The sequence below is a fragment of the Adiantum capillus-veneris genome, chromosome 11 (assembly GCF_014529385.1).
Source record: "Adiantum capillus-veneris isolate H3 chromosome 11, ASM1452938v2, whole genome shotgun sequence".
NCBI classification, from domain to species: domain Eukaryota; kingdom Viridiplantae; phylum Streptophyta; class Polypodiopsida; order Polypodiales; family Pteridaceae; genus Adiantum; species Adiantum capillus-veneris.
The window spans coordinates 55,805,972-55,832,560 of NC_140941.1; the positions used below are offsets into that span (position 1 = coordinate 55,805,972).

The 26,589-nt window shown below is 43.9% G+C and overlaps 1 protein-coding gene across 7 annotated transcripts in view; it reads right to left on the bottom strand.

The window, feature by feature from the left end:
* Window positions 1-26,589, bottom strand: part of LOC147447261 (uncharacterized protein At4g17910-like) — a 124,784-nt gene that overhangs the window by 69,462 nt on the left and 28,733 nt on the right. For all 7 annotated transcript variants that reach the window (XR_015189606.1, XR_015189605.1, XM_086523116.1 and 4 more), the window contains 5 exons: window positions 21,611-21,674; window positions 3,085-3,130; window positions 2,115-2,203; window positions 1,957-2,030; window positions 115-199 (listed from right to left, as the gene is read on the bottom strand). Coding sequence is in view for 5 of the 7 variants with exons in the window: in XM_086523116.1 (XP_086379242.1) it covers window positions 115-199; window positions 1,957-2,030; window positions 2,115-2,203; window positions 3,085-3,130; window positions 21,611-21,674 (358 nt within the window). In the remaining 2 variants the exon portion in view is untranslated. The remainder of the gene's footprint in view (window positions 1-114; window positions 200-1,956; window positions 2,031-2,114; window positions 2,204-3,084; window positions 3,131-21,610; window positions 21,675-26,589) is intronic.

Genomic DNA, 26,589 nt, shown 5'->3' on the forward strand with positions numbered 1-26,589 from the left:
AAATTCATAAAATACTTTGTTCATTGTAAAAGTAACAGCCCCCCTACAAGAAAAGCTTACAACTTTTATTTAAATGTTTATAGCTTGTGTACAAGAAACAGCTTTGAAACATACTACTACAAATCTGTACGACGATAGGAACTGCAATCTCAGCAGTTTTTCGTCCTTGTTTGAAATCTGAGCAGCTTCTACTTGTCTCCTGCCAAGATACTTTGCCAAATTAAGTGTCTTTAAAAGTCAAATTGACTCATCAAGAAGATTTGGTTGCACCTTAGATCAATCAGGACAAGCCCCAAAAAAAATAAATGCAGCAATCAGCAAAGGAAACATTGAGTGCAAATTAACAGTTACATCAGGTCACCTCTTTCTGTTTGCAAGTAATGTTTCAGAAGTATTTAATTTAATTGCAAAGAAATTACTAATGAGCTTCATTTGGGGTCGATCTTACAAACCCTTCTATCTGTGTGTGAAGTTCCATGGTCGTAAGTTATTTCATGTTCCAAGAGGCAGCCACACCCCTCAAGAGCCACCCCTTTCTATTGGTGGGTGTCTCACATGAGTGCAAGGTTTAAGCTGCAACTTCCTCGTATGTGTTGGGTGAGTCATCTAGTGGAGACATAAAGCGACTGCCTGGGTAAATGCCATAGAGCACAGCAGATTTGCCTTCAAATATCTACCTGCTATAGTTTTCGACATGACCCTCAAATTGAAATGCAACAGTGTGGTTGGCTTGTCTGGCCTTAGATTAGGTTACATGGCGAAGGTTGAAAGTTTTGCAATTTGGATCCGAGACGGGCGTCTCATCTATTGCCCCTATCGCCGGGCTTTGCAGCACAATTCTGGAGCAGAAGAACCCATTAGCAGCCTCACGATGTGGTTCATGTGGAGAGCTCATTGCTTTGGTTGGTGCCTTCCAAAGCCTACTTGGACCATCAGAAACCTATGATTGCAGTTGGTCCATACCCTTTGGGCCAGGATGTAAAACTGGCTGGCAACACTAGACAGGACGTGAAACACTATACAGAGTTGTATCACAGACGAATTGAAACAACAGAACTGGAATCTTGCTACAAATTAACTAGGCTCTGCAAAGCATCTTAGCCAATCTAAATTGGTTACACGTGATTTTATTTTGGGCTTTAAATGGTTTGCTCTATTTAATTCAAGCGTGAGCTAGAAAGGGTTTACTCTCACTATCACTAAGAATCTGTCTACATCAGCCTTCATTATCCCTCTTCATCTCATCTCTCACATCCACGCTTAAGAGAAAGCCAGAGGATCATGTCATTGACCTTGTAGAGGATCGTAGCCTACAACCAAGTTTCCGTATTATTTTCATCATAGTAAATAAAGATGACCTAAAGAAAAATCTAAATGAGTTGTGAAATAGGCTTTTATGTCCCTCAGTAAATGCCTTCGCTATTCCTATCCTTTTTGTTTATAGGGCTCTCAACAAGACGATGGTTGAGGGTAAGTTCCATGTGCCTCGCATCAATTATATCTTATAGTGGGTTGATGGGCCAAACATATTCTCTACTATTGATTTGAAGAGTGGCTACCACCAAGTGAGGATCACATATCAAGAAATCTATAAAAAGGCGTTACGTAACCGGACGTGGGCACTATGAGTCCATCCTTACGCAATCTGACCTTACTGGGGCACCAGATATGTTCAATTGCTAGCACACAAGACTCTTTCATTACGCTTTTAAGAAAAAGTCCTAATACAAACAAAACACTGAAACTTTTGATGTAAGCACAGCCATAAGAGCAATAACCAATTCTTTGTAGCAAGATAATTTACCGGCCTTAAAATCACAAAGAATGCAAATTTAAAAGAGCTGTTGATTTGATTACTTAACAAAAGACTAATCAAATAATAAGAGTGGATACTCTACATGAAGAAAAATGAGATTTTTTTCACCAAAGCGCATGTTGAGAGGAGTGATTGCTTACCTTTTCATAAAAAAAGCTAATACTAGACCACAAACAAGAACTGCTGTTAGTGGATAAACTTTCCCATTAAGAACCTGCCAATTATAATAAAATGAAACAGGTCAATCAGGTGAAGTTTAAAATGGAAGTGGATTTAAGCATTGTAAATTGCTGCTTACAGTAAGTATGCTTAGAGTAGGAATAACAATAAATGTGAACTCAACAAAGAGGCTCCATAGGCAGCAAGTTCTTGCTCCTTTGTTTGCATCTATTTTTTCACAAAATTTTCAAACAGTAACCATCAATATTTTCCCTGACTTGATTACAAAAAAGCTGGAGTCCTAACGTAAAGTGAAATAATATGATCCTCAAGAGAATTTCCAGCAAGTAATAGTAAAGATTTGCATCCGTCAAAGCCTCCAGACAACAGGTTTTCATCGGTTGCAATTGGTCAAAGCATGGTCAACACTGCACTTTACAAGGAATGAATTACCAAAGAACCTGGCAATGTACAATACCTACCTGGTTTCATCACATGAGTGCAATATGGTTGTCATTGTTTAGTGTCATTTTTTTCCTAAATGCATTCTATCTCTATCTTACGGAGTTGACATCTGGAGAAGCTTCCATCTGAGGTTTCAGGAGCAAAGCTCTCTTTTGGTTGTCTTCCTAGGTGATCCTACCAGCAACTCAATTGTCTACATGAACACTTCTCTCTGCTATTTGAAACAGAAAATCCGGCACCTTAGATAATTGACCATTCAATAATACAAAAGCTGAGGACAAGGCGGCACTTTTTTTTCCTGAATATGTTTTTAGGTGCCACAGGATTGGGCTAGGGTTAGAACACTGCACCTCCCAGCTCACATTCACACACCTTTTAGTCTATCCCAATTCAGCTGCGATTTTCTGTTCATGAGAACCATATGAGCCCATACCTGTTGTTGCAATGATAGAGCTACGTCCCACAAATACGTCAGATTAAACAATGGAGCTAAGCTGCCAACACAAGGACACATTCATAACATGCAAAATAGCACATAATGATAGCAGAGGCAATACTTCTTAAGCACATAATGATAGAAGAGGCAATACTTCTTAATCATACCTATGATGCTGTAGTTTTCAGCGTATGATGATACAACTTACCAGCCTTTAAATGCACTTGATAACACTTGCAGAGCAGTAAGAAAGCCTGGAAAGCAAAAAACGGCTATACATGAGTCTCAAATGGGTGCTTCCAAAACCATGCATGCACCCGTGCCCACGCGCGCACATATTTTTGTGCAAAAGAAATTTATTAATGATGAGCTTGAAGAAACGTTTATCTTTTAAGGGACTCAAAAAATTGCTGAAGAGGGTCCAATTGGGGACTAACCTATCTTTTAGTGACAAGACAGTCTCCAAGAAAGTATAAGCATCAAAGCAAAAATGCTCAAAAGTGACAACATTCCTGAGTGTGATCCATAATGTCCAAAGAAACCAGAATTGAACCCAAATAAGAAAGTGGTATAAGGCCTCGGGCACGAAGGGAGCAAACCAAAATCTACAGCTTCTTCTCAAAGCCAAATGAGGGAAAATGGGAGCGAAGAGAAGCAGACACCCGATGACTCAAATCCTTCCAGCTTGAGCAAAGCCAAAAAATATACGGAATGCTCTACATCATGAACAAGAGGCAGAAGCTATCCAACCTTTTAGAACGAAGTTCTCTAGAGGGAACAACATTTAACATCTCCATTAAAACAATCTCCCACTTAACAGAAGCTTCACTGGCCCCTAATTTAGGCACTTTTTGTTTCCAAGCGAAAGCTGAATCTCCATTGAAACAATCTCCCCCTTAGCACAAGCTTCACGGACCCATAATTTAGGCACCTTTTGTTTCCAAGCGACAGCTAAATCTGAATAGTTCCCAAAAAAAACTTGCATGCTTCTGTAACCAAGGCAGTGGAGAAGAGAGATCACTGAGGTGGAAAGAGACACGACACATCTGAGAAATGAAATGAAATGAAATGTTATATTAACGTCTTCAAAAGGCCAAAGTGACCTATGAGACCAGAAAGTTACAATGCGGTGTATCTGATACAAAGTCAGATTAACAAAATAAATTAAACTAGGATAACAAAATATAAATACTGCGGGATCCTAAACTAAGCAGTACAATGTGAAGACAATATGGGAGGGGAGTAGAGATCCATCTTCATCTGCACTCTGGACGACGAAAGAGTATGGCTTTAATCCTTTGCCGTAGCCTCCTTCGAAATTGTGTAGCTCCTCTCCTCCCTCGGGGTCGTCTAGATCTCCCTAGCTCCAATGCTCGGTCTATGAGAATGCCAGTAGTGCGGGTAGACCTCTCCACCGTCGCTGGTTGCTCCTCTGTCTGTTCTTCTGGGTGTACACTATCTAGTGTAAAGAAATCTGTGATCTGTCTCTAGGGATGTCTCTCTTCACCTCTCTTCAGTAAGGTTCCTCTATGCTTGTGTAACTCAAGTAGATAAAGCCCAAGACATCTTTGATCCTCGTAACTCATGACCCTAGATAGAGGCCCAAAACCTTCTCTGAATAGACAGTGAAAACGACCTCGTATCTCATAGTATACTCTGCAATGACATATGTAATGTACTTCTGTCTCTGGCTCTAGATGGCATAAGCTGCATATTCTGTTATCTGCCGGTGTCCCTCTGAATCTGCCAATCTCAATCTCGAGCTGATGTGAGGACGTGCGTATCTGGCCAATGGCACAACGCAAACCATGCGAAAGATGCGTGTCCATATAGCTAGGTCGAATCACAAACCCATCCCCCGTGAGGTGGAGAAGATGCTCTCTATAGAAAGCCATCTTTGTGCCCAACTCTTGTAACGGCTCTATCCATGTCCTTCTCGTGTCCAGCTGGATCAAATCCTGACGGATGAGTTTATTAATCTCTACCCGTGTCAGAGACCACAAGGGAGCCTGAAGAGAGTATTGAAAAGGAGGCAACCTATCCATGGTGAAAACATGTGTCTGAAACCATGATGTCATCTGAGCATACCAGCATGATGTGTCCCCATTAAAAGCTAATTGTCTGGAGGACTCTCTGGTAGTATCCCATAGACTGTGTACAAAGGAGACTGATCTTGTGAGCGCCTCAATCTCCATAGGGGGGGCAGCTAATTCCGCTCGAATGATATCATGCGGTACAGAAACCTTGGCTCTAATCAGCCAAGAGATCATAGATACCAGGGGCTTCTCCATACGCCTCCACCCATCCTGGCCTATAGAAGGTCCCCAAACCTGCACCCCATATAACATAGTAGAGGCTACCAAAGTATCAAAGAGCCATAACTTTGTCCTAGGTTCCTGGAACTGAACTTGTGAACACATCCTCTCCATTCCTCCCAGAGCCGCACCGGCTCTAGTTAGTCTAGTCTCTGCTGCTCTTCTCAAAGAAAATCTCGGCCCCGTGAAGACTGCCCCCAGGTAAGTGTATGCATCTGTATACTCCACAATCTCCTGACCATATTTGAAAGTAGGTACTGATCTCCTGACCCATTGCGGTGTGGTGTTAAACACCATAACCTTTGTTTTACCTAGGTTTACACCCATGCCACTTTGAGAGAGAGAGAGAGAGAGAGAGAGAGAGAGAGAGAGAGAGAGAGAGATTCTTTAACGTCTATGTGAGGCCGAAGTCTGCCTATGAGACAAATCAAGTCTACATGTGTGTATGTCTTCCATCTATCGGAAAAGACCACAGTTTAAACTAATACAAAATAAAGAGAAAACCTTGGTGTATGATGGGATCTATGGGCGAGGGGATGGAGCTCTAGTAGGGATGTGTGCATGTCTATATGCTCAAGGTAGTACAACCATGCAAATGCATCAAGAGTCCTCTGTGTGTACAAAACTCATCCAAGGCGCTCAAATGTCTGTGTAGATCCTCTGGTGACTCTGAAATCAAAACAATGTCATCAACATATAACATAATGTGGATTGGAGTACCTGCTAGGTCCTACTCCTCTCGCTTGTAAGATTTAGTAGGAGATCTCGTCGATGTAGAATGCAAAGAGGGTTGGGGAGAGGGGGCATCCTTGCCTAACACCAATGGTGCTTGCAATGGACTCTTACAAGCCGCCTTGACAACAAACTCTCCCAGTCTCTCTCGCATAGAGAGCATAGATGGCCCATATCATCTCCGATGGTATCCTCAGACTTTGAAGTCACCGAAAGAGCCTCTCCGGTGGAACTGTGTCAAATGCTTTGCGGAAGTCCACAAAGAAACAAAAAAGCTTCTTCTTCCGCACCTTTTTCCCATCAATGAGGCAGCACACAACGAAGATGTGGTTGATGGCAGAGAAGGTCCTCCTGAATCCTACCTGGCCAAGAGCCCGTAGGCCCTCAGTTTCTCCACATACAGTTTGGCCATTGTATGGCTAATCATGATAGTCCTGTAATTTCCTAGATCCAAGGTGTCCCAAATTTGTGGATTGGCACAATGGTGTGCCGAGTCCACGACTCTAAGAAGCTAGCTAGGATGTAGCTAGCCAAGGTCATGATCTTACACACCTCCAGGTCAGTTCAACGAGCAGCCACATTTACAGCAACAAGAGGTACAGTCGGGGTGGCCACCTCCTATGTCTATCTGGGAGTCACCTTCACTAGCAAATCGTGCCCCTTCTCCATGGCTCAAGCCGCCACTGACAGACTCACCCGTGGATATGCAGCTTTGGCCATGTTAAGAGCAGAGATGTCATCAGGCACACTTTAAAAGCCCCACACGAAGGAGTGGCTATTTGATACATTAGTCACCCCAACCCTGATGTACGCAGCAGCAGTGTGGGCACTTTCAGAGCACCTGCCAGGCGAGTTGCCACCAGCTCGTCCTGAGGATCATACTATTGATCTGATACCTGCAAGCACACCACCGAACCGGCTACCTTACTGTGTGAGCCAAGCCCCAAATGAAGAGATTATGAACCAGGTGAAAGACCTCGTCTTCTCCAGCCGAGTATTTCACCCTACTGCTCTCTAGTGTTGTTGGTTTTGAAGAAAGACGGATCTTGGAGAATGTGCATTGATTATAGAGCTCTCAACAAAATCACCATCAAGAACAAATTTCCGATTTCGAAGATCGATGATATTCTTTATAGACTACAAGGATCCTCTTGTTTCAGCAGGATCGATTTGAAAAGCCGATATCATCAGATCCGAATCGCGTCGGGAGATGTCTACAAGACAGCTTTTCGGACAAGCTTCGATTTAAATGAATTTTTGGTGATGCCTTTTGGCCTTACCAATGCTCCAACAACTTTTAACCAAATGATGGACAAGATTTTCAGAGAGTACAGATCTTTTGTTGACACTTTCTTTGATGACATTATTGTCTTCTCCAAGGATGAGGCAGAAATAGACATCATCTGATACAGGTCTTTCAGGCATTGCGAGATCACATGTTGGTGATCAATGCAAACAAGAGTGAATTTTTCTTATCCGAGATACACTTTTTGGGACACATCGCCTCAACAACAAGAGTGCAGATGGACCCGGCCAAGATTAAGACTATACGTGATTGGCCCGATTTGAAGAACGTCCATGAAGTTAGAAGCTTTTTGGGCTTATGTTCTTACTACCAGCGGTTCATTAGAAATTTAGGAGAGGTTGCTTTCCCTTTGCATCTCTTGACACAGAAAGGAGTCCCTTTCTCGTGGGGACCCACAGAGGTGACTGCCTTTCATACTTTGAAAGAGAAATTGACTACAGGATCAGTTTTGACTTTGCCGTATTTGCAGAACTCATTTGAAGTATATTGTGATGCTTGTGGTCGTAGTCTGGGTGCGGTCATAATGCAAGAAGGCCATGTCATTCCCTATGAGACCCGATTGTTTTCAAGGCCAGAATTGACAGCACATATATATGAGAAAGATCTTTTGGCGGTTATCCATGCTCTTACTCAGTGGCGACATTACCTACTTGGAGCCAATTTCACGTTCTTCACTGACCATCAGAGTTTACGCTACTTCTTGTCACAGAAGCAGCTTTCGGAAAAGCAGATGTGGTGGGCAAACATCTTGTCACAGTTTCATTTCCAAATTGTCCATGTACAGGGACAGAAGAACTTGGTGGCAGATGCTTTGTCCCGGAAGCCGTTGGTTCTGGCTATTTCCGCGATACACCATAGAAGCTTCGAGGACATGGTCGATCAGTACGCCATAGATACAGATTTTTCAGATGTATTCAGTCAAATACAGAATGGGGAGGTAGTAGCGGGATATTCCATTCAAGATGGCTACTTGATGAAGAAAACGATGTTGTGCGTTCCACAGCCGTTGAGGGAAAAGGTTCTAACCGAATGCCATTGTCCACCATTTACGGGTCACTGCGGCATTGATACCACCTTGAAAGGTGTGGAGCGATACTTCTTTTGGTCAAGACTCAAGAAGGACGTGGACGATTTTGTACGCAGCTGCTTGGTATGCCAGAAGGTCAAGTTTGACGGGCATAAAGCACATGGATTGTTACAGCCTTTACCCATTCCCACCCGCCCCTGGGAAAGTATTGAAATGGATTTCATTTTTGATCTCCCGAGAACACAGAGTAGTCACGATGGTACCTGGACTATTATTGACAGATTTAGCAAGCAAGCTCATTTCATTCCAGTGAAGAAAATAGTCAAGCCAAATCATTTAGCGAGACTGTTCATTGCCCAGATATTCAGATTACGTGGCATGCCTAAGACAATAGTATCTGACAGAGATCCTCGATTCACGAGTTTGTTTTGGAAGGCTATTTGGGAGAACATTGGCACACGGTTGCAGTTCTCATCATCTTTCCACCCATAGACAGATGAGCAATTTGAGATTGCAAATTTCGTCGTACTGAATTTGTTGAAGTCTTCTTCTTTGAATCACAAGACTACATGGGAAAAGTTTTTGACCTTGGTGGAATTTGCCTACAATAACACGATCCACTCTTCAACGGGGAAGGTGCCATTTGAGATAATTGAAGCTGCTACGAAGGTTCCACCCTTCCTTAGCATGAAAGATAAGATTTTTGAAGCCGACCAGTACACGGACACTGCTTTTGCCAAGGTCCGGGAGGCTTTAGAGAAATCTCAGGAAAGACACAAAAGGGCAGCAGTCGACACCGTCACGATTTGAAATTAAAGGAGGACGATTGGGTGCTCTTATGTTTTGAGAAGGCATGCCTGAGAAAGGAAAAGGGAAAGGAGCGGCTTTTTCCAAAGCTTAGCATGAGATACTATGGACCTTTCCAGATAAAAGAAAAGATAAATGATGTCTCCTTTAGACTGAAGCTACCCGATACTTGGAGAATTCACAATGCTTTTCATGTGAGTCTCTTGAAGCCTTTTAAAGGCAATGTGCCCGATGATGGGGACCCAGATAAACAACCGGAAGTGGAGGAAAGCGAGGAGATACTCGTTCGAGAACAGATATTGGCACATAAAGATAGAAAGATTAAAGGTATAGTGATGAGGCAGTTCTTGGTTAAATTCAAGAACATCCCGCATTGGATGCAAAGTGGATGGAGGAGGAGGACCTAGCAGATACTCCTCATATTGTGAAACTTTACCTTGAAGCATTCGGTTTAGCATAGTCTACCCCGATAGAACCCCGGTTTTAGCATGGACGAAATTTGGTGCAGCGGGCTTGCACAAGAGGGGAGTCACTCCGCTCCTTTGTCAACAGATTTCCCCGATTTTTGATATAGAGTCATTGATGTCCCGATTGGGTTTCACAGATACTGCTAGGCTGACAGTATTCTGCTGTAATGACTTTATGAATTGGAATTCCCGATAATGAAAATGATATTGATTTGTACTTGACTTGTTTAAGTGCAGGAATTGATAGACGAGATGACTGCAACATTTCGGTCTGATAAATCTCTATAGACATGATTGCAATAAGGATTAGTTAATCGGGCATCTGTGAGGTCGCGACTGGATCTAGATGCAATTGCTAAATACTTGCCGATTAATCACGGTCTGAGATTAAAATGAATTTTGAATGTGATTTGTCATGTGATGTCCTGTGATGTCAAGTGATGTCTTGTGATGTCGTGTGATGTGACTATCGATTGGTATATGTGCTAGATGTGTTGTTCCTAGTGCGTCGGTACTAACAGTCAGTGTCTACTAAGACAATTTATGGCCTCCATCTGTTTTGCAAGCGTAATCGAGGGCAATTACAATGCTTTCAAGAGGGGGGTATGTCACAAATGGGTGACGCGGCATGGCCCTGGACACGTTCACAGAGTGGGGTGGCAGACCCGGACACACACCCAGATACGCAGCAGTGACACGTGGCAACTGTACGAAAATCTCGCAATTCACGCTGAAAGTGCTGAGGTGGCCTCTCGTACGGAAATCCCGCTTTTTGCGCTGACTTGTTGACATGGCAAAGCGTACGGACGTCCGGAAATTACGATGGCTGAATTTGGCAGTTTTTTGAGCCAGTTGCGTTATTTTTACAAGCTTTTAAAGTTGACAGCTTTTGAGGCTCTGCTTTTGGGCATCCCTTGTAACCAATAAATAAGTGGTTAGGCCCTCCCTTCTCAAAGCATCTAGACACAAAGTCTGAGAATGAGCACCTACCCACTCTCTTGTACTTTGAACACAGATTAATACAAAAAGAAATACTGAAAGGGGTGCCAGTCTTTGGAGCCAACACCTCTTGGCACGGAACTCTGTCGGGCCGTGTCGAATTAATTATGAAGTGTGTACCTTTTTGAAGTGAATCTCTGCTGTGTCGCGGTAGAATCTTGACTTGGGGTGTCCAAGTTTGTTACACTCTCTCACTAAAGGAACGGAAGGCTCTCCCTTCCGTAAGTAAAAGGAACCCTTGAGCACAGTTTGGAGCACTCATCGTGCACAAAGTTCAGCATTCACTTCCGTTGCACCTTACAATTGCGGGCATCCGTACAGCCTCTGCCACGTCATCAATTGTCCACGCAAATCTTCAAGGTGTTTTATTATAATTCCTTTAGTCACTTGGGCCCATCCCACATAAGTTGGTGGGAACTCTTCTTTAAAAATAAGCCTTTCGGCAAGACTTTGCAAGCTGGTAAAACTTTTTATGCTTATTCTGCTTAGGTTTTAGGTCTCTCGGCCAAGATCTGCAGGTTGGCTCCAATCTTTAGTGGCTTGACACGTCAGCAGTTTGTGACACTTAAAGCTCTGTTCAGTCTGTTCTTTTCCATTGGCACGTGGTGCCCATCTCGTTACACAAGCAAGGCAGCTTTTTGGGAAAAAATTGGCGCTTCGCTTGGGCTTATTAGGACCAAAGGCCAGCAATTTAAAAAAGTGCAGTTGCTTGATTAAACCGTCCAGTTGCCCGTTTCCCAAAACAATGCTACCAGGATGTGAATGCTACCACAGATCACCTAGTCAAATCCAACTCCTTGCTCCTCTTCTCCTTCATAGCTCTCCGAATGCAGAGAGAGAGAGAGAGAGAGAGAGAGAGAGAGAGAGAGAGAGAGAGAGAGAGATATGAATGAAATGAAATGTTATATATTGAACGTCTTCAAAGGCCTATGAGACCAAACTGATACAGTCTTGGTGGATCTAATACAATGTCTGAATACAAAAAAAAAATTTAAAAAGTAAAATAAAAGCTAAAATAATAATCATCATCAATGGCCGAGGATACCCGGCATCCGACATTGTCCGAGAATGTATTGCATCGGTCACAGAAGAGCATCGTCAATGTCCGTCTCCCATGTCGTGCTACAATAATCCTGATTGAAACCGGCCCGTAGGATGGTAGGCTTTGGCTTTCACTCGAAATTCTTTACTTTAGACACACACACAGAGCACTTTAGAAAGGTAACCTGAGACGGGAATTAACACGTAAGCACAGGCGGTAGGCTTTGACTTTCACCCGAAATTCTTTACTTTAGACACACACACAAAGCACTCTAGAAAGGTAACCTGCGACGGAAATTAACACGTAAGCACAGGCGGTAGGCTTTGACTTTCACCCGAAATTCTTTACTTTAGACACACAGACAGAGCACTTTAGAAAGGTAAAACGGGAATTAACACGTAAGCACACACACGGCTCGGAAGCTAGAATGCTCCGAGCAGACGCCGACAACCTGTAGGCCGCAAGATTGACGCCCCTTTCGGTATTTCTTTATTCTTTAGGAGGGTAAAATACAAAGAAGAGTCTTGAGAATCCTTTGACTGTATCCAGCTAGATACCACCTGTTCTAGCAAAATTTTGGTAGCATAACAACCCCAAAACTTGCCCGAAACCAATTCCCCTGCTAGAACTCGTTTCCACTGACATAAACCATCTGATTCCTGCCCAAAAAAAGTTCAGCAGGCTGTATTTACTGGTTTTTGCCCTGTTTTCAGCCCTAAACAGTCCCTGAACTGCCCTCTAGCAATGGGGCACTGTTCCCAATGGTTTTGGCGTCCGTATGGCTGAAAAACAGTCAAAATACAGCGCATAACCAGCGCTGAAATCGCACCTATACGGTGAGGTTATCACCCTCGCCGGTGCTTGCTTTTGGAGGAGCAGTTAGCTACTCCTTATCCTGCTCAGAGAGGCTCTTGCCTCAGCAAAAACGCATGTAACCACACAACTGTACATGAGTCAAATGAAGAGCCCTCTTGTGGGGCATCACAATACTGCACGAAGGAAAGAGAGAGAGCAGTGTGAGGTGTGCAGGACATGACTTCTTGCACCACACTGTACATGAGAGGGAAAGCTTGCAGTCAATAGCTCTTAACCTGTGTGGCAGACTTCAACATGAAGCCTCTCAACTACAAAAATCAGCGCCCATTTTTCTGCAAGAGGAAAGTGCACCATTTTGTGTCACTTGGCGCGTTTAAAAGCAATTTCCCGTTTCGGGGTTGCCGCCTTAAAATCTCCCGATTGGTTGCCCAGTTGAGTTTGCGGCAGAGTCTAAAATGTTCCCCTTGTCATTCCGAAGGTAATGACGCAAACAAATTTCGTGGCCCAGAATAGCAGTTCCCTAAATTTTAGGGGATACTTCCGCTGGACTCCCAATGGTCATCTGACCATCTATTCTCATAGGGACCGCATCCAAAAATGCAATGTGGCCCAGCAGTAGGGTACTTTCCCTCGGTGATCCCACCTTGGCTTTGTGCCTTTATTGAGTTCACTGCATAGTATCCACCAACTTGCTAAGTGCGACGAGGGGACCTACATGATCTTGACCTGAGCCTAGACATCCTCTTACTATACGAATTCCAGTGCCGACCAACTTCCCGTCTACGGGTGAAACTACCGTTCACATTGGCTATACAATGTCCGACCATTTGCAACTTTGAAAAGAGGGTCTTAAAAATAAAACAAAAATCATTGGAAAGAAACCAACAACTAAAGTTAGCAGTTGCCACGTCCGTGTGACATAGTTAACAGTTGCCACGTCCTCGTGACATACCCCCCTCTTGAAATCGCAAACGTCCTCAATTGCATACCATAAATACATGCCACTAATGATCTTGTGTTGTTAGCACTCTTTTATCATCGCATGTATCCGCAAGAAAGGTCGTAACAGATAAATACAAATGACTTAATGGGACCTTCATACTTTTGTCATTTCCATCTATTGCACTGAATTCATATGTACATTTGATGTGCTAGCTCTATCATTACCTCTCCTTTGTACATGTTGGGTTGGGGCATAAGTAGGTTGTAACCCAAAGGCTTCAAAGTAAAGCTGCAATACATTTGGTGACTCTGATAGTTCATGCTCTTCCATCCACTTTGCATCCATAGGTGGATAATTCTTGAACTTCACCAAGTAGCGTCTTGCAACCTGTCCTTTAACTTTTCTATCCTTATGTGCCAAAATTTGCTCAGGTACCAGGATCTCATCAAGTTCCTCAACTTCTGGCTGATCCTCGGTTGGCATATCTTCAGGCACATCACCCACGAAGGGTCTTAGAAGACTCATGTGAAACGCATTATGAATCTTCCACGCATCAGGCAATTTCAGCATGTAAGCCACATCTTTGATCTTGTCAAGCACTTGAAAAGGCCCATAATAACGCATGTTGAGCTTACGAAACAGCCTTGCCCTTCATCTTCTTTAACCTTGCCTTCTCGAACCTTAACAGAACCCAATCACTAGGTGATAACAACAATTCATGACTAACGATCAGCAGCCTTTTTCTGCTTTGCTTGAGTCTTCTCCAAGGCAACTTTTAATTTTCTTATACATTTCGTCCATGTTCTCAACATATCGATCTGGCTCAAAGATCTTGTCCTTTATATGCAAAATGGGAGGAACTTTTTTGCCGCCTTCAACAATCTCAGAAGGTGCCTTGCCAGTTGAGGAATGCATCGTATTATTGTACGTATACTCAAGCATAGGCAAATACTGTTCCCATTTGCCCTTATCATCTGACACATAACATATCAACATATCTAAGACAGTAGAATTAGCCTCTCGTGACTGCCCATCAGTTTGTGGATGAAACGAAGACGATAACTTGAGCGTGGTGCCCATGTTCTCAAACAATCCTCTCCAGAACAAACTTGTCATGCAAGGATCACGATCTGATAATCGATTGTGACATAACATGGTACTTAAACACATTGTACATGAACAAGCGTTCCATCTGATCAGATTTTATCTTCTTCATGACAGGGATAAAATGGGCCTGCTTGCTGAACCTACAGATAATGGTCCATATACCATCATTCCCTGTTGGGGTTCTCGGAAGATCAAAGATAAATTCCACGGCAATGCTTTCCCATGGCTTATCCGGAATCGGCAGTGGTTGTAACAACCTTGGTGCCTTTTGCCTGTCAAACTTGACCTTTTGGCAAACTATGCATGCTCGCACAAAGGCATCCACATCTCTCCTCAAGGTAGGCCAATAAAAGAATGTCTCTACCGCTTTAACTGTCGCATCAATACCACGATGCCCTGCATACAATGGGACATGACTCTCTTTAATGACCTTATGTTGCAATGGCCTAGTGACACAAAGTCTGCCATGCACCATCATAAAATCATCTCTAAGGAGGTAGTGCTCATGATGTTGCCCTTCTGTTCAAAGATCCTTGCAAGATCTTCATCAGTAGCATATTGTTCCTTCATGTCATCTAGCTCATGATGATAATTGACACAGCTGAAATTTGTGGCTTTATTGATAACGCATCAGCCACAACATTCTTCTTGCCTTCCACATGCATAATCTAGAATTGTCCATCGCATATGCTTTTCGGATAGCTTTGACTGTGTCAAGAAGTATCGCAAGGTCTGATGGTCCGTTTGGACAACAAAATCAGCACCTAAAAAATAGTGCTTCCAACTAGAAAGTGCATGAATCACGGCCAAGAGCTCTTTCTCATAGACTTGCACAGACTTCTCTGGCCCTTGCAAAATTCGGCTTTCATAAGCCACTACCCATCCATCTTGCATTAGCATTGCTCCGATACTACTACTGCCACACGCGTCACACTAAACCACAAATAACTTCCTGAGATCTGGCAAACAATTACTTGATCTGAAGTCAACTTTTCCTTTGAGAGACTAAAATTTGAAATCTCTTTTTGGGTCCATCTGGAAGTGACCTCTTTCTTTTGCAAAGCTTAAAGAGGTGATGCTATCTCTGCAAAATTCCTATTAAACCTTCTATAGTAGGAACACATTCCCAAGAAGCTTCTGACATCATGCACAGTCTTCAAGTCTGGCCATGTCTTAATAGCTTCGATTTTTGCGAGATCCATTCTGACACCATCCTTTGAGACTATGTGGCCAAGCAAGTGGATCTCTTCCAGGAAGAATTCACTTCTCTTAGGATTGACAAGTAGCCTGTGGACTGTGCAGCTCTTTGAACACAATAGTCAAGTGATGCCTGTACTCCTCTTCATTCTTTGAATAGACTATCATGTCATCGAAGAACGTCCCAACAAACTGTTGATGCGAGCGGAAAATCCGGTCCATCATTTTGTTGAACGTGGCAGGAGCATTTGTTAGACAAAACGGCATCACTAGAAACTCATAAAGACCAAATGTCATTCTAAACGCAGTTTTGTGCACATCCTCTGGCCTTATACGAATCTGATGGTACCCACTCTTAAGGTCTATCCTGCTGAAAATTGCAACACCCTCTAAACGATCAAGAATATCATCAATTCTAGGAATAAGAAACCTATTCTTGATGATATTCTTATTCAACGCACGGTAATCAATACACATGCGCCATGAGCCATCCTTTTTCTGCACTAGGAGCACTGTGGAGCAAAAGGGTGAAGAACTAGGCTGAATCAGCCCCTTCTCTAATAACTCCTCAACCTGTCCCATAATCTCTTTCTGCTACGCCGCACTGACCCTGTAGGGAGGTCTATTTGGTGGGCTACACCCTGGCACCAAATCTATCTGATGGCCCTCAGGTCTCTCTGGCGGCAATTGCGACAGTAATGAATAAGAAAAACAATCACTAAACTCTTGCAAAAATATTGACCTTTCTTTATCTAACACAGATAAATTGGACTGACAATTATCTGAGACATCACGTGCAAAAAATCAAGCACACAAAGATGATTCTTTATTACAGAAGTGATAGCAGAAGCAGATACAATAGGGACAAAGTCCCCTTTGAGCTTTACATCCAAAACATGATTTTTGCCCCTATGCCGAAGGGTGATCCTCTTGCCGAAGGCATCCAGCACGCCATGTACTCTGAACATCCACGGAATTCCATGTAGCGCATCGCAACCTTCCAATGGCATGATATAGAACTCTCTTGTGACCACATACAACTGAATATGCAGACGCAACTTTCCAATAATGGGAGTAACACACTCTGAGTGGCCAAAACATGCCAACCCTGCCTCTGCTGTGTACCCCATCTCTTCAGCTTTGATGCCCAACTTCATAGCTAACTCTGGTGAGATAAAGTTTGCTTTGGCACCTGGATCAAAGAAGATGAGTGCCGTCTGATCTCTAACTTTACCACATGCTCTGCATAACTCGCTCGCATTTGTATTGGGCCTATCACCCACCATATCTGGCACCAAGCCGTGGGTTTAAGCTTCTTGCCTTTCTAATCCTCTTTATCATCTAAGTCAGCTGGTCTTTTCCTTTGTGAACAATTGGTAGCAAAGTGACCACGCTACTCGCATATAAAGCATTTGTTTTCATACATTAGAACCTTCTTTTCTTGGAGTGACTTACGCACAAAAGGCTTCCTTTTCTGTTTCTTTGCCTGTGCTCCAGAAGTTCCGGCTGAATCCTTATTTTTGGTGGCCTTTTCTGACCCCTGTGACGCTTCGGGAGCCATTTTCACAAAGGGCTTCTTCGTTGAATTTTTCTTTTGCTGCCCTCCTTTCTCGTTGCTCGGAAACCCACTATCCTCTCCTCTCAACAAGGCAAGACCAGTGTTAGCAACTTCCATGAGCTGGGTGAGGGTAGCCACTCAGTTCTTGGTACAGTAGTCCCAAAGCCCTTTAGACAGCCCACAACAGTACTTCTCTATCTGCTCTGTTAATGGCACAAATCTGTAGGTCACAGAGAGTAACGCTTTACAAACCTATGATCGTACTCCAGCATCTTGCATGTAGCCAAAGTAAGTTGGTACCAATTTGTCATGACGTCGGCTTCAAATTCATTTGACAGCCAAGCAGATGCAAACATTTGCTTGAAGTAGACCCAAGTGGCGGGTGCCTGTCCTTGCATTAACAATGTCGTCCACCATGTAAGCGCATTGTCCTTCAAGAAAGTGGCAACTTTCCTGACCTTAGAGGCCTCCGTAAAATTTCCTCCTGCATAAGCTGTATCAAGCTGCTGGAGGAAAGTGAGAGCCTTTGCTTTATCCTCGAAGCCGCTAAAAGTGCTAAACTTTACAGCTGCACCGCCTTCTTTGTAAGCTTTCGGCTTCTCCAGTTCCCCCAAATTGTCATAAGGAATGGTTTGCAACATGGACATTGTAATAGGAATCATCGGCACGTCTTGGCCATTAACATTTTGCATCAGAGGTGCCAAATCTGGCTGCTATCTAGAAAAACCAGCCATGCCAAATGAGCCTGTGGCACCCCAAACTGGCCTTAGTTGCTCTGAAAACCTTGTTGCATGCCGAAGCTACCATACATAGGGTTTGGCATGATGCCTTGCATACCCCCAAACACTGTTCCTGGCATGTACGGCTTACTTCTAGGAGCATAACCAGCCATACTTTGGAACACAGATCCACCCCCAAAATACCCAGGATGTACTGTGGGTGGTGGAAAAACTGGGTGCATTGCCTGGTAACCAGTTCCCTGTCCATTCAAAACAGCATGCGGGCTCTGAAAGGTGGCGGGCTGAACTGGCATAGCCTGTGGAATACGCGTCCTAACCACCTGTTCAAGGACGGGAGGAACCCGTTTTGGAGCCCCTGAGTCCGCAACATACGAGTGTTCCCTATCCTGTTGAAGCGCATGAAGTACTTGGGCTTGAGCCTCAACAAGCTCTGTTCACGGTGTAGGTTGCCTATTTTGCTATGGCACTGGTGGCGCTTGCAAGAACTCCATAAACCTTGGGTTCTACACCAGTTGTGAAAACACATTCACCGCGGCAACTAACCGAGTCCTGAACGCATCATCCTCAAGTTGCCCAGTCATAAAACCCTGTACTACTAGAAAGACATTCACATCAACAGGAGGTAGAAACCGACATGGCCGTGAACTCACCAATCTCGAACACCATAGGAATTTCCTGTCTGTCCTTCGAAGAGGCATAATGCCCTTCCCTTTGTCGGCCATAGTGTAATCCCGCGTTCCTGTACTTTGTGTCTTTACCCAAAACAACCGAGGCTCACTTCTTGAGGAAATAGTGATTGATACCCCGGCGATGGAACCATGAAACCGGCCCGTAGAGCCGTAAGCTTTGGCTTTCATCCGAAAGACACACACAGAGAGCACTTTAGAAAGGTAACCTGCGACGTGAATTAACACGTAAGCACAGGTGGTAGGCATTGACTTTCACCCGAAATTCTTTACTTTAGACACACACAGAGAGCACTATAGAAAGGTAACCTGTGACGGGAATTAACATGTAGGAACACACATGGCTTGGAAGCTAGAATGCTCCTAGCAGACGCCGACAACCTGTAGGCCCCAAGATTTGCGCCCCTTTCGGTATTTCTTTATTCTTTAGGAGGGTAAATTACAAAGAAGAGTCCTGGGAATCCTTTGACTATATCCAGCTAGATACCACTATTCTAGCAAAATTTCGGTAACATAACAACCCCAAAACTCGCCCAAAACCAATTCCCCTGCTGGAACTCGCTTCCATTGATAAAAACCCTCTGATTCCTGCCCAAAAACAGTAAATTCAGCATGCTGTATTTACTGGTTTTTGCCCTGTTTTCAGCCCTAAACAGTCCCTGGACTGCCCTCTAGCAGAGGGGCACTGTTCCCAATGGCTCTGGCGCCCGTATGGCTGAAAAACAGTCAAAATACAGCGCATAACCAGCGCTGAAATCGCACCTATACGGTGAGATTATCACCCTCGCCGGTGCTTGCTTTTGGAGCAACAATTAGCTACTCCTGTTCCTACTCAGAGAGGCTCTTGCCTCAGCAAAAACGCATGTAACCACATAGCTATACATGAGTCAAATGAAGAGCCCTCTTGTGGAGCATCACATTACTGCACGTAGGGAAGAGAGAGAGCAATGTGAGGTGTGCAGGACATGACTTCTTGCACCACACTGTACATGAGAGGGAAAGCTTGTAGTAAATAGCTCTTAACCTGTTGGCAGACTTCAAAATGAGGCCTCTCAGCTACAAAAATCAGTGCCCATTTTTCTGCAAGAGGAAAGTGCACTATTTTGTGCCACTTGGCGCGTTTATAAGCAATTTCCCGTTTCGGGGTTGCCGCCTAAAAATTTCCCAACTTGTCTCCCAATTGACTTTACAGCAAAGTTCTAAAATGTTCCCCTTGTCATTCCGAAGGTAATGACAGGAACAAATTTTGTGGCCCAACATAGCAGTTCCCTAAATTTTAGGGGATGCTTCTGTTGGACTCCTAGTGGTCATCTGACCATCTATCCTCATTGGGACCGCATCCAAAAATGTAATTTGGCCCAGCTATATGGTACTTTCCCTTGGTGATCCCACCTTTGCTTTGTGCCTCGTGCGACCGGGGACCTACATGATCTTGACCTGAGCCTAGACATCCTCTTACTATACGAATTCCAATGCCGACCAACTTCCCATGCGCCGGTGAAACTACCATTCACATTGGCTATACAATGTCCGACCATTTGTAACTTCAAAAAGAGGGTCTCAAAAATAAAACAAAAATCATTGAAAAGAAATCAACAACTAAAGTTTTTAGTTGCCACGTCCTTGTGACATAGTTAACAATTGCCACAACCTTGTTACATTGATCCTTTGATGGAGCCTCCATCGATGTCGTGGTCGCCCTCGTAGACGTGGGCGTCTAGCTCTCCCGAGCTCAATGGGTTTATCAACTAATACACCTTTGGTATAGGTGGGCTCTGAAGTCTACTGTGAAGCTTGCTCTTCTGACTGCCGAGTCTCTGCTTTAAAGAAGTCAGTGATCGCCCTTTGTGAATGTCTCCCACTGTTTGATCTCCTCAAGCGACTCTCCCTATGTCTGCACAGCTCTAGCAAAAACAACCCGAGGCATCTCTGATCCTGATATCTCACGACTCTAGCCAATGGTCCAAAGCCCTCTCTGAATAGACAATGGAAGCGGCCTCGTATCTCATAGCATACCGGACAATGAAATATGTGATGTGACTGTGTCTCTGGCTCTATATGACACAACTGACAAATTATGGCTTTTGTTGGTACTCTCCTAAATCTGTTAGTCTCAATCTCTAACTGATGCAATGATGCGCGCATCTAATGAATAGCACATCGTATCCCATGGGATAAATGAGTGTCCATATAGGTAGGTCACATCACATATCCATCCTCTGTGAGTTGGAGAAGATGCTCTCTATAGAAAGACATCTTCATGTCCAACTCTTGTGTCGGTTGTATCCATGTGCTTCTGGTATCTAGCTGAATCACATTCTGACGTATGAGTCTAGTGATCTCTGTCCGTGTGAGAGAGAGGGAGGGTGAATCCAAGGAGTATTGGAACGGAGGCAATCTATCCATGCTAAAACCATGTGATTGAAAAATTTTCATGTTAAATAAGGTTTTTTTTTTTTACGACAGTAAAGAAATATGATCACAATGGGCCTTCACTTGAGATGCATAACTTTAACAATCGTGTAAAGGCCAAGTACAGGACAAAATATTAAAAGTAGACATGATAAAGTCCAAAACAAGTCAAACAGGTAGATAATCTGACAACACAACACACAAAGAAAATGGTAACTAAACCAGTTCTTGAATTATAGTTGGAGTTTACTCCAACTTTACTCCAGATGAGCAAGCCCACAAACAAAGACTATTACACACGTATAGAAAATTCCACAAGAATGATCCATGCCATCAACCCAGCTATTGATGACCCACAAATCAAATGGAACCCCCTTATTAATATAGGGTTGGAAACTAATCAAAGGTGCAAGCATGCTAACAGTTTTTCTGAAAACCTAGGGAATTCCTCCGTGCCTGTCAAACTAACGACACTGCTGGTTCAAGTTTCTTTTCAATCTTCTCAGCAGTTTCTAAAATTGATGGTGAGCAGGATGCATGCATAATCACATGCAGCGTACAAAGAAGATAACAAACTGACCGGGAACAAAAAAGAAAGTGCTGCAATCTCTAGCATGGATGTTCCTGACAAGTTACTCACAAACCTGCCATGAGAAAGCATATGGCATGTTAAAAACCAATAGAAGCTAAAGTACATAGCAATCAAAATTCTTAAATAGGTAACAAAAATTAATTAAATTGAGCTAATTTTGGTTCTTTACATTGTTGATAAGGCATTTCCACAGGTTACTGTGGAGCCAAATACAGATTACTGATTCATACAGCCTAACCTTGTTTCTCCACTAGCAATTCGAAAGAAGGCATCTATCTAATGACACATAGCCTGCCTTTATTCGTTTAGAGCACACATTAAATTTGTTAGTGAGAAAAATGTGACTGGTTCTTCTCAAAAACATGCAAGCGCTAAACTGCCCCAAAAAAAAAGAAACAAAAAAAAAAGAATGTAAAAGAAATAGATAAGTTCCACCATGGCTATGCAATCTTCCATCTAGGCTGACAACTTCTCAAGCTGCCATCCAAGCTGTGAAGCAATTCAACTCTTACTAGCAAAATCTGGTTATATCTAGTCAGGCAACCAAACCAACTTGGAAAGAGGTGCTTCTCAGGCTCATGAGACAGAGAGCCACACCAATGCTGGTGCACATGGGACCTTGGTCATCAAGGAACCAGGATGCAGCCAAGGAGAGAGGCTACGTATGCAAAAGCAGACTCAAACTCCCAGGAGCCCTCTAATAACGGGAAGCAAGAAGAAGGACAAGAAAAATCGTTTCATTTTTGCCACAAGAAGTATGCAAGTACTTCACCAAGTCTCCAACTCAAACTGATGACAATTGTGAACTTAATATACTATTGCATGAAAAACTCGCCCTAAGTTGGACTGACTGCTGATTTGACTGCTCACGAGGCATCATGAGTTGCCTGCAAAATATTGGGACAAAATTTGAAACCAGGATGCAGTTATCGTCTTTGACCCAGGATCCACGCAGATCGCTCAATATCTAGCAGAGAAACTGGGCATTGCGAAAATATTCTAAAAGGAATGAGAATGAAGCACAGAGAGCTTATTTCATTTATTCCATCAACTCCATTCATTGGATCTCTTCAACTGCATGTTCAAGGATTGGAAGATCCAGTGGATTGTGTGTTCGCAGGTTGCGATTCTGTACTGGGCATGCATTAGTCCTACAAACATAATCCTATTCTTTGACTTCAAGATCGTCAAATTATTTAACACATCAAACAAGCGAATCCAACTAAACATAAAAAAACATGGCAGAGGAGCTTATAGGTTGTGATGCTCTAAACATAGTGTTATTCTTTGAGTTCAAGATCGTCGAATCATTTTGACACACTGAAACAAGCAAGTCCTACTCAATGCGAAAAAATAACACAAACAAGATACTAGAGGAAATCTTTGATCACAAGGATTGGAGCTTTTGAATTAAAAATAATCTTTGATCATAAGGATTGGACCATTTGAATTAAAAATAATTTTTGCATATAAATGTGAAGTGTTTTTACATACATAGAATGGCTGATGGCATGCCTCAGTCATACTATGTCATAGATGCTTACTATCCTGGCTCCCCTCATGGTTTTGGATGGACGTTTCTCATTCAAAGACATGAGATCCAAGGGATAATAGATTTTTCATGTCATGCTATGCTGATTGTGTAAGGTGCAGCGGAAGTGAATGTTGACTTTGCTCAAGATGAGTGCTCCGAACTGTGCTCAAGGGTTCCTTTTACTTACGTAAGGGAGAGCCTTCCGTTCTTTTAGTGAGAGAGTGCAATGATCACAAACAAAGTGAATGCTACTGTGAATGAAGGTGTTGAGATTGTGAAAGAGAGAGAGAGAGAGAGAGAGAGAGAGAAATGAAATGAAATGAAATGTTATATTAACGTCTTCAAAAGGCCAAAATGACCTATGAGACCAATCAGTTACAAAATAGTGAATCTAATACCATGTCTGGGTACAAAAGAACTAGAAAAGAACTAGAAGTGGAACAAAATACTACTACTACTACTACAATCTAAAACTACGTGGGTGTAGCAGCTGATACAATAGGTACCCGGTAAACTGGATGTAACAGTGTGTGAAACAAAGATGGAAGAAATGGTGAGGATCCATCCTCATCTGCACTCTGGATGTCGAGAGAGTATGGCTCGAATCTTCTGTTGTAGTCTCCGTCGATGTTGTGTAGCTCCTCTCCTCAGTCGCGGTCGTCTGTATCTCTGTAGCTCCAATGCTCGGTCGATGAGAGTGCCAGTAGTGGTCGAATGAGTGTGGGACGAGCTCTGCAGTGGTGGCTGCTCCTCTAGCTGTCCCATATCTAGTGAAAAGAAATCTGTAATGTGTCTCATGGACTGCCTCTCTCTAGCTCTCCCCAGTAAAAGTGTCTCTATACCTGTGTAACTCAAGTAGATATAGTCCAAGACATCTCTGATCCTCATAACTCATGACCCTAGATAGAGGACCAAAACCCTCTCTGAATAAGCAGTGGAAACGCCCCCGTATCTCATAGAACACTGTGCAATGACATATGTAGTGCAACTCTGTCTCTGGCTCTCTCTGGCATAATCGGCATATCCTGCTGTCTGCTGGTATCCCTCTGAATCTACCGGTCTCAATCTCGAGCTGATGTGAGGATGTGCGTATCTGACCAATGGCACAACGCAAACCATGAGACATATGTGTGTCCATGTAGCTGGGTCGAATCACAAACCCATCTCCTGTGAGGTGGAGAAGATGCTCTCTATAGAAAGCCATCTTCGTGCTCAACTCCTGAGGCGGCTCTATCCATGTCCTCCTGGTGTCGAGCTGGATCAGGTCCTGACGAATGAGTCTAGTGATCTCCACCCGTGTAAGAGACAGCGAGGGTGCCTGAAGAGAATACTGGAAAGGGGGCAACCTGTCCATGGTGAAGCCATGCGTCTGAAACCATGAAGTCATCTGTGCATACCAGCATGAAGTGTCCCCCTGTAGAGCTAACTGTCTGGAAGACTCAAGGGCCAATCTAGCATATCTGTCTCTAGTAGTATCCCATAGGCTGTGCACAAAGGACACTGATCTGGTAAGCGCCTCAATCTCCATGGGGGGGGCAGCTAGCTCTGCTCGAATGATCGCGTGAGGTACGGAGGCCTTGGCTCTAATCAATCGGGAGATCATAGATACCAAGGGCCTCTCCATACGTCTCCAACCATCCTGGCCTACAGAAGGTCCCCATACCTGTACCCCATACATCATAGCTGAGGCTACTAAAGTATCAAAGAGCCATAACTTTGTCCGAGGTTCCTGGAACTGAACCTGCGAACACATCCTCTCCAAGCCTCCCAAGGCCGCATAAGCTCTGGTCAGTCTAGTCTTTGCTGCTCTCCCCAAAGAAAACCTCGGCCCAGTGAAGACTATCCCAAGGTAAGTGTATGCATCTGTATACTCCACAATCTCTTGACCATACGTGAAGGTCGGTGCCGATCTCCTGATCCACTGCGGTGTGGTGTTAAACACCATGACCTTGGTTTTACCAAGGTTTACAGACAATCCACTATCCTCTGCAAAACTGTGTAATGCATCCAACTGTCGCTGCATACCCTCTGGTGAGTCAGAGATCAAGACAATATCATCAGCATATAACAACAATGGGATCCACGTCCCTGCCAGCTGGGCACCTCTATCACCCTCTCTGTCAATGTAATCAGACACCTCATCAACATACATACCAAATAGAGTAGGAGACAATGGGCAACCCTGTTTCACCCCGATAGTGGAGTGAACTAAGTCAGATATCCCCTCTGGGGTGCGTACATGTCCCATCACTGATCTGTATAAAGCCATAATCCCCCAAATCAACATTGTGGGCACCCCCATCTCCTGCAGTCTGCGCATCAGTCGAGCTCTCGGTACCATGTCAAATGCTTTGCGGAAATCCACAAAGCTACAATAAATCCGTCTCCCATGTGACCTGCCCTCCTCAATGATAGCTCTGAGTGTCAGAATATGGTCAAGAGTGGAGAAACCCCTCCTGAAACCTGCCTGTCCCTTTGCCCGTACACCCTCACCCTCTGCCCAGTTACTCAACTGCTGCTCAATAATGGATGCATACAATCGTGCCAGTGTGTGTCCAACCATAATAGTGCGGTAATTTCCAGGCTCTGTAGGATCACCTGCCTTGAATATAGGCACAATAGTAGACAACCTCCAAGTCTCAGGTAATCCCTCACACATGGCACGATTGAACAACACTGCAAGAACCTCCATCAGCATATCCCTAGCATGTATAAAGTGCTCCGCTACTAGACCGTCATGATCGTAAGCCCTCCTGGTCCTCATCCTGTCAATGGCTCTCTTTACCATCTCAGTGGTAAAGAAGGTGCTCGTAGGTGGACATGGCTCTGTAGGATCTGGAAGGGGATCCTGCCCAGGAACCGTATATAACGATATCGCATACTGGCCCCACACATCAGGAGAAGTAATCACTGGGGGAGGGGAGTGCTCATGGAAGAGTCGCCATGCCTCGCCTGAGTCTCTACTCAAGAACAACTGATACAAGTCTCGCTCCATCTGGGCCAGGTAAGCTCGTTTCTTCTTTCGCACAAGGCGCCGGAAAGCAATCCGCGACTGTCTGTAGGTGATGACTCCTAAATGAAGATCCCTCTGAAGCTGGGCTCTCATCTCTCTGCACTCCTCATCATACCAACTATTCTGGGGCATGCTCCCAGAATGTCGCCTCCGATCCGGTTGAGTGTGTGGGTATGCCTCTGATGCTGCATCATGTAGTGTCTCAGTCAATAAAGTAGTGCACTCCTCTACTGAGAGGCCTGGAGCAACTGTGCATAGACGATCCCAGATCGCCTCTGTATAAACCGAGTCAGTCTCTGGTGTAAATGTATAACGGGTGTGTGACCTGCCTCCTGATTTCTGGGCTGTACTAAACTGAAAAGATACGGACAGTGTCAAGAGAGCATGATCCACTGCTACGCCCACTGGTCTGGCTCCCAC